Genomic DNA, 14012 nt, shown 5'->3' with positions numbered 1-14012 from the left:
TTGATACCCATCCCCATCCATTTGTTTACATGGGGGTCTGCCCAGCCTAACCAGGAGGGCCTCCATCTCTGCAGCCTATCTGCCATCAGTGCTTGTTGAGTGAATATATAAGTGAGTGAAGACAGAAGACTGCTGTCTCCAGCCCCTTCCCTCTTGCCCCTGCCCCTGGCTGGAAGATGCTCTGTAGCTTGTGAAGCCACCAAGGATGCCTGACCCTGGGCCCTGGGCCCCCTGCTCTCCCAGTGGATGTCAGTCCCCTTCCAGCCACCCAAACCCTGAAGGAGGGCTGGCCCTTCCCGAGGAGAAAAAGCAAGAGGCTGAGTGCCCGGCTTGGAGATGGAGGACATGAGGTCCCTGGGTCCCTCCCGGGGGCGTGGCACTCTCTCAGGAGCTCCAGAGGTCAGCGCTGTTGGGCCCAAGGACCAAAACACTCCTGCTGCCTCAGCGGCCTGCCTAGACTCAGCCCTCAGAATCCCCCTTTCTGGACCCACAGCCCAGCCACTGCTGGCCCTCCCCTCCCCCCATCCCACCCTACTGCTTGTGTTCTGATCTCTGTTCTTCTAAGAAGCACCTCTGCACTGCCCACAGTGTTCCCATCCGCGTCCCAGGCCTGTGGCAGCATTAGCAAGTTGAAAACCCAATTACATTGCAATTACTCTAGTCCTAGCCAGACAGAGGTTACTGTAAGTCACACTGGAATTGGGAGGGAGGGGCAGGTAGCAGCTGGGGCCAGTGCCCCAGCTGACACTTAACGATAGATGTGACAGGGACCTGTGGCTCAGAGGCTCAGGATTAGCTCAACAAGGCTGGAGCTGGCTGGTTCCAGGAAGGAGGTCGTGTGGCTACCAGTTGACTGACAGCTCGGGCAAAGCACAGGCTTCAGGCTGGCTCTCCCCAGGCGCAGGAGGCTCCAGGGCTGAATGCCTAGCCTGGAGATGGAGGACATGAGGTCCCTGGGTCCCTCCCCTGGGCACAGGGGCTTTGCCAGGAGCTCCCAGAGGCAGTGTTTTGGGCCCAAGGAGCAAACCATCCCAGCTCCTTGTGGAGCCCCTCTTGGGACCCCAGGGTTTCTCTGAGCATGCACCCAGGGGTCTCTCCCTCATGCTCACCTGGGCTGAATAACTGGTGTCTCTCATCCTCAGGCCATGGCTGAGAGAGCCAGACTCAGGACCAGAGAGACCTAGGGGCCCAGAGCCTCCTGCCTGGCCAGGGTCTGATAGGATGTCCTGGGGAGCAGCCATCTAGGGGACCAAGGGATGAAGAGGTGGTTTGGCAATTGGGATCCCTCTTAAAGGGAGATAGGACGGGCTTCATGAATTTGGACATTGTGGGTGTGGGGATGGATTTTCAGTTACCACTCCTTCCCCACACAGACACTCGCACCCCGATGTGTAAAGATTTGGGGTGACCTGGGGAGCCCCTTGCTCACTCCAACCCAGAGTGTCTGGGAGGCCCTGAATTCCAGTGTTCTGAGCTCCGGGCTGGGTTCTAAGTCTGGGCTGTGCTGGGCTCAGCCGCTGCCCACCGCCCACGCAGACACACATGGGTCTGTACCTTTCACATCACCGGCTGCACCCTGTTGGCTGCAGTTGTCATTTGACGGCCCCCACAGGGTCTGCTTCCCATCCCCCCATGTACAGCAGCCCCCTCCCCAGCCCCGACAGCAAACCGCCACAGCTGTAGCTGGGGGGGTTAATGTGGAGGGATTAGATGAGTCATCACTGTGGGGGCAGACGCACCGAGTTCCACAGATACACATTCACAGAGCCATGGACACAAAGGCAGGCACACACTCACATTCTCACACTCACAGGGGAACACACTAGCCAATGCCATTCAAAGTCACAACTGCACATTCAGACACAGAGAGAGATACCCACCTCCCACACACATACACTCCTCACAGACACAAACACCAACACACACAGAGACAAATCAAGACGGATACTGACACCTCCCACCCGGGGTGAGCCCCAGTCACCAACCCAGAGCTTGTCCCCTACCCATATGCACACTCGGAGACACAAAGACACACACAGTCAAACATTGGATTCCCCAGACGCACACTCATAGCCCTTACTTGAATACCGACACACACACACACACACACACACACACGCCAGCCTCTCCTCTCTCAAGTCCCCTCATCCCCCTCCCTCTGCCGGCACTCGGGCAGGCAGGACAGAGCTCTGGACCCACGGGGATGCTGTGACCCATCCCCCGCTGTGCGGATGCTGCACCCACCCAGGGACAGAGTTCTGCCCTGGGGGAGCTTCTGTCCTCCCTCCCGTTCTGGGGAGCTGAAGGAGTCGCCGGCGGGTCCCCTGTGCTGCCCCAGCCCCCCTCCCACACACTCTAGGCCTAAAAGCGCATCTCCAGCTCCTTTGAAAAAGGGCTTTGGTTGCAACAGGGAAGATGGAGCTTACATCTCAGGAATCAGCTCCCAGGAGGGAAGGAGTCTCCGAGGTGAGAGAGGAGAGTGGCTCTGATGTGTTAGAAAGGTCCTGTCCTGAGGCAAGGGACAGCTAAGGTGACTGCCTGATGCCCAAGAGGTCACCCTTCCCCCACCTGTGATTCCTGGAGGGCCTGACCTTTACGCCTGTGCACCTGCTCTTTCCTCTCCCTTGCATCCTCTTGCTGCTTCCACAATCCCCCCTGCAGGGCTACCCTCACATCCTTCAGGTCTCCACGTTCCTGCTCTAGGAAGCCTGTCCTGACGCCCTGGCTGAGTCCATCTGTCCTTCTGTGCCCCACAGCCCCTTGGGTCCCCTCATAGCTCTCCTCACACCATAGAGGCCTTGCCTGGCTGTAAGCCCACCTGCCTCCAACCAGCCTGCACCCATCTGGAGGGCAAGGCGCCTCTGTCTGGTGAGGGAGACGGGTAGACCTGGAGAGGAGCACAGGCTTGACTTCCAGCTCTGCCTCTGCTGTGTGACCCTGGGCAAGTCACTGAGCCATGTGAGCAGAGTATCCTTATCTGTAAAATGGAAACAGTAACAACTGCCTCACTGGGTTGACCTGAAGATTAAATGAGACATGCATGGAGGAGACTACACAGTGGCAGCTATATTATAGCTCATTGTCTGGCACACAGCTTAGCAAATGTTTGTTGAATTAATCAGGCCCTCTGGCTCCCACCCTCTTGCTTTCACCTGCGGTCCCTGTCTTGGGAGGGAGAAAGCACGAATGACCAAAAAGGATTGGGAGACAGATAGCATCGGCGGCTGGGAGATGGGCCGGCGGGGCCTCCGGCATCGCTGGGAACTAGCTGCTCCAGCAGCAGCCGGAGCTCGGCGGGAGGCGGCGCAGGCTCCGTCTCTCACCCCTGTGACCCACCTGTGCCATCATCCTCGTCAGCTAGGTGAGGCAGCGAGGAGAGGCGGAGCTGTGATCCACCTCCGCACTGAGGATCTCCGAAGCTGCCCCGGGCCGGCCGGCACACAGTAGGTGCGCTCTGAATGCAGACTGGCCGGAGGCATAAATATTGAATGAACGCGAACGATATGAATGAACGGATGGACGCATGAATGGAGGTGGGATGGAAGCGTGAAGTGGGAGGTGAGGAGGAACGAGCATTTCCCTCCGCCCTCCTCGTCTGGGCCTGGGAGGCATGAAGCCGAGACCTGCTGGGGGCTCTCCTCCCCGCCCTGCCCCTCCCGCTGCGGCCCCCCCTCCCCGCGGCGCGCAGCCCGGCGGAGCCCGCGCGGAGCCACAGCCCGCGTTGGAGCCGGGGCTCGCGCCCAGCCGAGCGAGCCGAGGCAGCGCAGCCTTGGGAGGGGGCTGCCCCGGCCCCCTCCTCCAGCCCCAGTCCCCAGGAGCCCGGCCTTCGGGGCAGGGCGGCAAAGTCCCCGGTGCAAAGTGCGGGGACCAGCAGCCGAGGACGCCGGGGTCCCGGAACCAACAGGTGCGGGGCGTTAGGGAACCCCAGGCCCGGGGTGGGTGTTCCAAAGGACCCACGGCGGGAACCAAGAGTCTTTGGGGAATAATCTGGGTGCTGGGAGGCTGGGTCTCCAGCAGGCTCTGCCCTCCTCCCGGCAGGCTCCTGCAGAACCCCTAGCGCCCTCGCTCCCCCAACCCCTTGCAGCCCGCCACAGCCCCCCACAGCCCCCGAGGTGCAGGGAGGTCCCGCTGAGGGAGTGGGTCCGCCAGCGCTCAGTGGGGGTATGGAGTCCTTCCCCCTCCCCCTGGGGACCCGCAACCCTCCTACACGCGTCCGGGGTCGTCGCTGCCCAGCCTGGGGAAGGAGGGGTCTGAGCAAGCCAGGAGGGGCGGGGAGCGAGGCCGGATTTATGAATGGAGAGAGCGGCCTGCCCACCGGCCCAGCGACCCCTGGTGGCTGCCGGGGCGCACCGCGGCCCCGGGGATTCAGGGGGGTGCCTAGTAGGGGCCTGAGAGGCCTGGCTGCTGGGACTGGGGCTCTCCCCTTGCTTCCAGGGAGGTCGTCAGTTCCTCCCTGCATCCCTTCACTGTCTCTGTGTGTGTGTGTGTGTGTGTGTGTGTGTGTGTGTGTCCCACAGGGGAGGATCTGGCAGGTCTGGTGGGCGGGGCCCGGGTCTCGGCCCGCCCTTGACCATTTTTTTCAACCGAAAACTCAGGCCTGTGGGCTAACACAGGAGAAAACATTTGCAATCGGGATGGCATCCCCTCCCAAATATGTGGTGTTGGGTGGATTCAGACAGACCTGGCATAGTAGCTGTGTGACCTTGAGGAAGGGGTTCAACCTCTCTGAGCTTCCGTCTTCCCGTCGTCAGGCAGGGTTCCCTAATAAGGGTAACCGGTAATGGCCGTGAGGCTGGCTTCCCCTGCCAGTTTCTGGGCAAAGCACTTGACGTGCATTAGAGCTCATTACTCCTCACCCCAGCCCCAGGTACAGCTATTGTTCTATTGGACAGATGGGGAAACCAAGGCTGAAAGGGGAGAGGTACGTTACCCAAGAGCAGTTTGTATGGACTTGGGATGCAGGCCAGGTCTGTCTCTCTCCACCGATAACCCACACCACTGTGAGAATTAAGAGGGAGCTTATATGCAAATTGCCTGGCACACTCCCTAATGTTTCCTTTCTTCCTTCTTCCCTCCCTTCCTCCAGGAGGTTTGGGGCTAGGACCCCAAAGACCTGGGTGCAAGACTTTGGGTCCCCTGAAGGAAGTGGGCTGAGGCCTGGCCCACGCTCCCCTCACTCGCAGAGCCCAGGATGCTCCTGGGTGGCAGTGGCTCCTGAGCTCATGGAGCCCTCAGCCACCCCAGGGGCCCAGACGGGGGTCCCCACTGGCAGCGGGGAACCATCCCCGGTGCCTCCTGACTACGAGGACGAGTTTCTCCGCTATCTGTGGCGTGATTATCTGTACCCGAAGCAGTACGAGTGGGTCCTCATCGCAGCCTACGTGGCTGTGTTCCTCGTGGCCCTGGTGGGCAACATGCTGGGTAGGTCTCTAGGTCCCCGTGGTGCTCTGGGCTTCCCCTGGGGACTGGCAGGGGTCCCAGGCCTCTCCCCTTCCCCCCAGCTCCTACCTCTGGTTTGCCGGTAGTGTAGGGGAGGGGGCTCCCCGATGGGTGTGGCTCTGCCCTGGCTTTTCCTCATCCTGGCCCCACCCCACAGTCTGCCTGGCGGTGTGGAGGAACCACCACATGAGGACGGTCACCAACTACTTCATCGTTAACCTGTCCCTGGCCGACGTGCTGGTGACGGCCATCTGCCTGCCTGCCAGCCTGCTCGTGGACATCACTGAGTCCTGGCTCTTCGGCCACACCCTCTGCAAGGTCATCCCCTATCTACAGGTGAGCTCTGCCCAGGTGCCCCTCATCACCCCGCTGTCACATCAAGTGCTAAAACCATGGCCTCGCATAGGTCTCAGTGACCCCCAGACTCACCTTTCAGACAGGACACGGTGGCTCAGTACCTCTACAGTGTCATCCTCCACTGTCAGTAAGGGCAGGCCACCAGGCCAAGACTCGAGGACACAGACACAGCCCCACATACTCATACAGAGATCCCCTCCTGGTCACACCCACAGACATATACATAGCCCTGTGTGGGCACAGGTACGGTCACCTCCAGGTACATGGGCACACGGTGGAGGAGAGGCACAAGCCCACAGTGAGAGATACAGTAGACACTGGGCCTGCCTCCTGATCCCAAGGGGGGCAGATTTGAGGGGGCCTGCTGGAAAGAGTCTCCTCCCCTCCCCTTCCACCTGTGGCCAGGCCCTTCCCTTCCCCCATGGTGGAATCAGGATGTCCAGATGGGTTAGTGGGGCAGAAGGAAGGCTGGTTCTTTAATTGCATCCTTTGACACTTTCCCTGTACCCCAGGGGGCCGGGTCACTCCGGGAGGCAGCGCCTACCTACAACTCTGGCCTAGACTCATCTCTGCCTCCCAGAATGAGGCCTCTTTTTCCTGACAGTCTGGGCAAGGGCTGGCACCCTAGGGCAGAGAGAAATGCCTCTTGGATTTCCCACCGTTTTGAGGTTTTCCCCCCAACTGGTTAACTCTGGCATTGCTGAGAATAAAGATAGGCAGGCAAGGAAATTCACCTTAGGCAAAGTATTTAACCTTTCTATGTGTCAGTTTCTTCATCTGTAACATGGGAGTAAGAGTACCCACCTCATGGGATTGTTGTGAGGATAATGAGAACAGTCTGGCACATAGTAAATTCCATAAGTGTAAGTTATTATTCATAGTGTGTGCCAGGTCTCGAGCTGGACATTTTCCATCTACGATTTCATTTATTCTCACAAGAATCCTGACAGGCGGATGGTATATTCCCATTCTGCAGATGAGGCTCAGAGAGGGTGAGTGATTTGCCCAAATCTACATAGCCAGTAAGTGGCGGAGTCAGGATTTGCACTGCACCTGGCCGCCCGGTGTTTCCGGGCTGTGAGCCCCATCACTCATCCCACGTCTCTGGGTGGCCCCCAAGAGGACTGACCCTGTGTCCCCCTGGGGCAGGCCGTGTCTGTGTCAGTGGCAGTGCTGACTCTCAGCTTCATCGCCCTGGACCGCTGGTATGCCATCTGCCACCCGCTGTTGTTTAAGAGCACCGCCCGGCGTGCCCGCGGCTCCATCCTGGGCATCTGGGCTGTGTCGCTGGCTGTCATGGTGCCCCAGGCTGCTGTCATGGAATGTAGCAGTGTGCTGCCTGAGCTAGCCAACCGCACCCGGCTCTTCTCTGTCTGTGACGAACACTGGGCAGGTAATGGCGGGAGCCTTGGGCAGGCATCCCTGAATGGGCACCTCTAGGTTACAGACCCCTAGGGCAGGCATCTGTCAGGGCACTTCTGGGGTGGGCACTGCCAAGGTGGATATCTCCCAAAAGGACACCCTAGAGCGGGTATCTACCAGGTGCACCCCCAGGGTAAGTAACCCCTTGATGGACACCGTAGAGCTGGCATCTACCAGGGATACCTCTAGGGTGGGTACCTTCTCTAGTGTAGACATCTGCTAGGGGTCCCTCCAGGATGGACACCCCCAGGTTGGGCAACTCCAGCGTCTCTCTGCCATGGTGTCTGTATGGGGCCCAGCTGCCCCCAGGCCTTGCTTTGGCCCTAGTTGGGGCAGGGTGGCATTGCTAAGCAGGGAGGCTCCCAGATTGGGCCCAACCCTTGCGTCTCTTGGCCCCTGCAGACGACCTGTATCCCAAGATCTACCACAGTTGCTTCTTCATTGTCACCTACCTGGCCCCGCTGGGCCTCATGGCCATGGCCTATTTCCAGATCTTCCGCAAGCTCTGGGGCCGCCAGGTGAGGCCCACTCCGGTGTCACTGTCTGGGCTGGGAGGGGATAGGGGTCTAAGGGAGTAGACAGTTCTCTACCTTTAGAACATGCCATCCTGGCTGCAACCAGAGAGAGGCAAGGCCCAGGGACATGTCAAACTCAAGGCTGAAAATGCTAGGCTGAGCCTGGAACTGAGAGGTGACTAACACTGTTCTAATATGGGTAGCTGCCATTTCTTGTACCACATGCTCCGGCTGGTCTTGCATCCTCTTAACCACCATATATTATCCCCAACTTAGTACATGAGAAAACTGAGACCGGAGAGGCAAAGCAACTTCCCCCAATCCCTCAGCCAGTGAGTGGAAGATTGGGGACTAAAACCCAGATCTGTGGGACTCCAATGCTGTTCAGTGCCGCAACAATAATAAAAATAGCAGCTCTGTGTGGCTTGCCAAATTGCACACAATGTCTTCACAACTATCTAACCAAAGAAGCAATATTACCCACTTTACAAATGCTGAGGACGGACAACCAACTTGCCAAAGCCCAACAAGTGGCAGAGCCTTTCTGTTCAGGGCCTGCCTTCTTTCCTCCATTACAAACTTACCCATAGCAGGTTTCGTGGGGTTTTTGGTGGTTTTTTTTGCAGGGGGAGGAGGGTGCTCAGGGGCCCTTGGCACTAGTGGGAGTAAGTCCTGGGTCAGTGCCCGGGCAGTGAGAGGATGCAGGCCAGAACATGACCAGCCTTGCAGTCCACCAACACTTCCCATCTGCTCCTCGTGGCCCCCTAATCAAGATGGCAGGAGTCACTGTCCTCATCTGACAGACAGGAAACCAAAGCTCAGAAAAGGAAAGTAAGTTGACCAAAGTCACAGAGTTCATGAATGGCTGAGCTGGCCCAAGACCCCATTTCCTGAACGCTAGCCCCGTGCCCCTCTGTTGTGGGAATTCATGTGTCCAGTGCTTGGAGAGGCTTCCAGATATCTGTGGCTGCTCCAGGAGCCTAGAACTATCGCAGGCTTATGGGCACCAATCTAGGCTGGGCCCTGTACTGTGAGGCCCAAGCCATTCCACGCTGCCCACCTGCTCACCCCTTGTCAAGGCCTCCCCACAGTCAGGCATGGGCCAGGGGGAGGCACAACTCGCTCCCTGCCCTCACTCCCAAACATGGAAGTGGTGATTTAAGGAGGATGGATGGGCAGCAGGAAGGATGCTCAGGCCCCGCTGTGGCCTGGGGCCTTGTCAAGGGGCCCCTGCCTCTCTGAGTTTCAGTTGCCTTCTCTATAAGGAAGGGCCAATAATACCTTCCCAGAAGGCACGTTGCGGGTGGTCTCACAGTGAGCTAATGCAAAGTGAAAGTACATTGTTCAGTCTCGGTCCAGAGTGTTGGTCTTTACTGTGAATACCAGGTTCCTCCCTACTGCAAGGGTTTGTTCCCTTCACCCACCTCCACCTGCCCCAGGGTCCAGCCCGGAGCAGGGCCCAGCAAAGGAGAACCACACTCCCAAGGAGCTCCCCCCACCGCTGCTGTCTCTGTGTGTGCTGGACAGATCCCTGGCACCACCTCGGCCCTGGTGAGGAACTGGAAGCGGCCCTCAGACCAGTCGGAGGACCAGGGGCAGGGCCCGAGCGCAAAGCCCCCGCCTCGGGCCCGTGCCTTCCTGGCCGAGGTGAAGCAGATGCGAGCTCGGAGGAAGACGGCCAAGATGCTGATGGTGGTGCTGCTGGTCTTTGCCCTCTGCTACCTGCCCATCAGTGTCCTCAATGTCCTCAAGAGGTGAGAGCACGGGGAGTGTTTGAGGGTGGGGTCAGAAGATGGAGGTCTCTCTGCTCTGGAGAAAGACCTGGCTCCACTGCTCATCCACTGTGTGACCTTGGGGCAGGCCATTTCTCTTCTCCGAGCCTCAGTCTCCTCATCTGTAAATAATGACAGTCCTGGCCTCCTAGGGCTACTGTGAAAATTCATTCACCCATTCACTCAATCATCAGACGGTAGGGGCTGGGGACACAGTGAACAGTGCACAAGACCAAGTCCCTGCCTTCACAGAAGTTACACCTAGCGGGAGAGAAAAATAAAGATATGTATCATAATGTCAGGCAGTGATAACTGCTCTGAAAAAAAGTAACATAGGGAAAGAGGATAGAGAGTGACAGTGACAGGGGTTGGTAGGTTGTTTTTTAAAAAATCTTTTTTTAGATATAATGGCTTAAAAAAAAAAAAAAGGCCTCTCTGAGGAAGTGACATTTGAGCTGAGACTTGAAGGAAGGGAGGGACCAAGCCCTGCAAGTGTCCGGAGGAACAGCCCTCTAAGCAGGAGGAACACAGGGCCAACCAAGTGAGAGGCCACCGGGTGCCGGGAAAGAACGTGGGCTAGTGGGCATGAGATAATGTCAGTGCGAGTTTGTGCTCAGCCACTTCCTGGCTGTGTGATCTTGGGCATGTCACTTTACTTCTCTGAGCCTCCGTTTCCCTATGTGAAAAATGGCTGATGTCTGCGACTCATCATGTTGCTGTGAGGATGGATGAGAAAGTGGAGGAGGAGCCCCAAGGGATCCCATAGCCAGTGACTGAGCAGATGTACCTGCTGCCAGATGTGAATGGGCCCACTGAGTCATACTCTCTGTGCTCAAGAACCCAACTGTGGTAAAGACCACAGACCCAAAGGCCCAGGAGAGGATGGAAGTGGGCAGTGGGAACTCTTGTACTTTATAGCCCTGCAGCTTGAGTTCTATGAGCAACACCATATAAACACACACACACACCTACCCCACTTCTGACTGTCCTGCCCCCTTGTCCTAGGGTGTTCGGGATGTTCCGGCAAGCCAGTGACCGGGAAGTCGTCTATGCTTGCTTCACCTTCTCCCACTGGCTGGTGTACGCCAACAGCGCCGCCAACCCCATCATCTACAACTTCCTCAGTGGTGAGTGGGCTGGGCAGGCAGAATGACAGAGGGTGGCCACAGTGCCCGGGACAGTAGTCGCTCCATCCCCAATCCAGGCTGAATAAAGGATGGCAGGAGGATATACCTGCTCCCCCGATGGGGATCATGACCTTCCTCTGGGAATTCCCACTCAGGCGGAAGACTTGGCCCCACCCAGAAGCCCTGGTCTGAGTGGGAGACAGGCCACACTCCCAACAGTGGCCAAAGAAAGCTGAGCAGCACCTAGGGTCCAGTGTTCCAGATTATGCAGACCAGTGAGTGGGTGGGAAGGGCAGGGGGTAGGCCAGCTCCTCTCCACCCCTGCCTGGTGCATGCACAGCAGGATCTCCAATCAGCCCCCGTCTGGTCACCACAGGCTCCAGAGGGAGCCAGGCCTGCAGGAGGAGGGCCTGGGAGCCCCTGCCTGAGAGAATGACTGCACAATCGAGGCATCAGGGCTAAGGGAGGGTCACCAGCACAGGCAGCCCAGGGCCAGGAAAGGGCTTTCCCAGGCCTAGCTAGACACACATTGGCAGAGTGGCCAGAATTTGGGGGGCTATCCTTGGCTCCACCTGCCTCTAGCACCAGCCCTCTCACTCTCCCATCTGGAAGTCCAGGCATCCCAGGCCCCCACCCCACCCTAGGCCTCCTCTCCCAGCTGTCCCACGGGCTCCTTCCCCTCCGTCTACCTCCTAGTCTCAGGGTGCTAATGCCCCCACCCCACCCTCCACTTGGCTTAGCAGAAGTTTAACTCACCAGACCTCCGACTTTAGGACTAGGCCTAAAGAACTGGTCCAGATGACTGCTCAAGCCTGGACACAAATAATCTTTGAGAAAAGGTTGCAAGGTTAAAGAAGTCACTGAGACTGAAGAATTACTCAGCCAAGGCTAGCCAGGTGGGTTTCCAGCTCAGGGGAGAGAACAGAAGAGATGAGCGCTGCAGGGAGGAAGTGTCAGACAGGCTCCCTGACGTGAATTCCTCTGCTTGGTCTACATTTACTGAGCGCCTACTGTGTGCTTGGCTCTCCAGTGGGCGCCAGAGAGGCTGGTGGGATGATGAAACACGATCAAAGAGGTTTCAGTGCCAGATAAAATCTCTGTCTCCCTTGGCTGAACAAGGTGGCTGTGGTAGTCTCTCCTTCCCAACTCGGTCTTCCCCTTTAAGCAAAGGGCTTTGGAATTAGAACCGGGTCCAACTTCTGGCTGGATGACCTTGGGCAAGCCACTGCACCTCTGTGTGTCTTATCTGTGAAGTGAGGATAAAGGACTCCAGCCTCTCAGGCGGCTGGGATGACCTGGGAGACAAGCTCAGGCACCCAGCACAGCGCCTTACGCAAAAACTGCTGCTGGGGGCCGGCATCGTGGCTTAGCGGTTAAGTGCCCGCGCTCCGCTACTGGCGGCCCGGGTTCGGATCCCAGGCTCGGATCCCGGGCGCGCACCGACGAACCGCTTTTCCGGCCATGCTGAGGCGGCATCCCACATACAGTAACTAGAAGGACGTGCAACTATGACATACAGCTATCTACTAGGTCTTTGGGGAAAAAAAAGGAGGATCGGCAATAGATGTTAGCTCAGGGCTGGTCTTCCTCAGCAAAAAAGAGGATTAGCATGGATGTTAGCTCAGGGCTGATCTTCCTCACACACACACACACACAAAAGCTGCTGCTGCTGTCATTTTCATCACATGGGGCAGAGATGGGGAAAGCCCAGCCGCAGATGGGGAGCCCCAAGCCCCTCCACCTACACGCTAAGGAGGGCAGAGGTGACCTGAGGCCCCAGAGCCAGACACCATGTTTTGAGCTGGACTTGAAGCCAGAGCGCAATCAAGGAATCAGATGAAAATTGAGTTTCTCCTTGGGAAACTGCTCCATGGCCTCTGTCCTCACTCTCCCTGGCAGTGATGAGGTCGCCTTGGGGCTGTCTCCATCCCAGCTCTACCCTTCCTTCCTGCTCCCTCACAGGCAGCTTGGCTGGAGCTGCATGGGTGTCCCCGGGCCCAAAGCCCTTCCCTGCTGCATCCATCTCCTTATGGCTGTGTCTTCTGTCTCCCAACCAAGGCAAATTCCGGGAGCAGTTTAAGGCCGCCTTCTCCTGCTGCCTGCCTGGCCTGGGTCCCCGCTCCTCTGCCAGCCACAAGTCCTTGTCCTTGCAGAGCCGATGTTCCGTCTCCAAAGTCTCAGAGCACGTGGTGCTCACCACCGTCACCACAGTCCTGCCCTGAGCGAGGGCTGCCCTGGTGGCTCCAGGTGGTGCAAACTGTTCCCAGCCGGGGCTGCTCCTCTGGCTCCTGGGGGACCTGCCCCTACTCCTTGTGGAAAGACTGCTGGAGGCAGTGGGAGGCCGGGGCTCCAGTCCTGGTTTTCCACCTGTTTGACTCTGGGCAAGTCACTTGCCTTCTCTGAGCTGTGCCCCCTACACAGGAGCATGCTCAAGAAAATGGAAAGCTCTCTCTAAACTGTAGAGTGTTGTCGACAAGATTGTTTTGTATTCCTCCCACTTGGCCATACCTCACAGTACCATCCATCCCCATCATCCTTCCAGAGCTTGGCCTTCCTCCCAAAGACTCCTCTCCTACCCAATTACAGGCCTCCCCTGGAGTCTGCTGTAAGGGTCCCAGCAGGCATTTCCATCTGGCCCAGTGGCTCCCGAAAGCTCAGGCTGCTCTTGCCAGCTACTCTGAGGTGTGTGTGAGCTAATCTGGGCTCAGCCCTTCCCCAGTGGGAACACAGCCCCACCCTCACCAGGTGCCAAGTGCACGCACCATAGACTGGACCCTGTTCGCTTTGTGGTGTGATAAAACACTCTCCATGTGGCCATTTGGCATGGAGGCCAGCAGCCTGACGCAACTGTAATTAAAAGCCTGGCACTGAATGTTCCCTTTCCTTGTCATTGCACAAAATCTGTGCTGCTCAGGTTAGGATGAGAAGGTGGGGGAGTTGGGGGAGGGGAGAAGACAAGGCAGCACTGGAATGCTGTTATCTGCTGACCACTCCCGCCTCCCATCCCCCACACACCGGATCCAATGGGCTCCTAGCCAGGCCTCAGAGTGCAGGCGGGGCTGCCTCCTCACCTGGTGCCAAACCTCTGATGCCCAGGATCTCGATCCTTGACACATCTGTCTGCTCACGGGCCCAGCGGCCTATGGAAGGTAAGGGGGTAGGGTGGGCAGACACCAGGGTTAGCAGACTGATTCACCTTCTTGGAAATCAGGGCTTGCATTTCTTTTCTATGAACTCACAATATAAAAAGAGAAAGCCACAGACTTGGCTAGACATGCTCCGCCTGCCACCCAGATGATTAGAGGGCTGCCAGAGGCCCTGATCCTTGGTGCCAGAGCAGGAGGTAGAGCGAAGTACTACTCTGCTGCGAGAAGCAGGAG

General features: G+C 57.8%; 1 protein-coding gene across 1 annotated transcript; it reads left to right on the top strand.

The window, feature by feature from the left end:
- The first annotated feature begins 3753 nt into the window (after positions 1-3753).
- Positions 3754-13570, top strand: HCRTR1 (hypocretin receptor 1). Its single transcript, XM_004425871.3, has 8 exons — positions 3754-3904; positions 5087-5421; positions 5597-5775; positions 6946-7189; positions 7621-7736; positions 9261-9487; positions 10511-10632; positions 12691-13570. The coding sequence occupies exons 2-8, from the start codon at positions 5223-5225 to the stop codon at positions 12852-12854; spliced, it is 1251 nt and encodes a 416-aa protein (XP_004425928.2). The 5' UTR covers positions 3754-3904; positions 5087-5222; the 3' UTR covers positions 12855-13570.
- Positions 13571-14012: the final 442 nt, after the last annotated feature.

Source organism: Ceratotherium simum, chromosome 22, assembly GCF_057802395.1.
Source record: "Ceratotherium simum simum isolate JZ-2026a chromosome 22, ASM5780239v1, whole genome shotgun sequence".
Lineage (NCBI taxonomy): Eukaryota > Metazoa > Chordata > Mammalia > Perissodactyla > Rhinocerotidae > Ceratotherium > Ceratotherium simum.
This window is presented reverse-complemented; position numbering and strand designations above follow the sequence as displayed.

Coding starts and splice junctions, on each gene's coding strand:
- HCRTR1 (XM_004425871.3), top strand. CDS start 5,223: ATGGAGCCCTCAGCCACCCCAGGGGCCCAGACGGGGGTCCCCACTGGC. Junction 5,422..5,596: donor CCTGGTGGGCAACATGCTGG/GTAGGTCTCTAG, acceptor CCCACCCCACAG/TCTGCCTGGCGGTGTGGAGG. Junction 9,488..10,510: donor GTCCTCAATGTCCTCAAGAG/GTGAGAGCACGG, acceptor CCCTTGTCCTAG/GGTGTTCGGGATGTTCCGGC.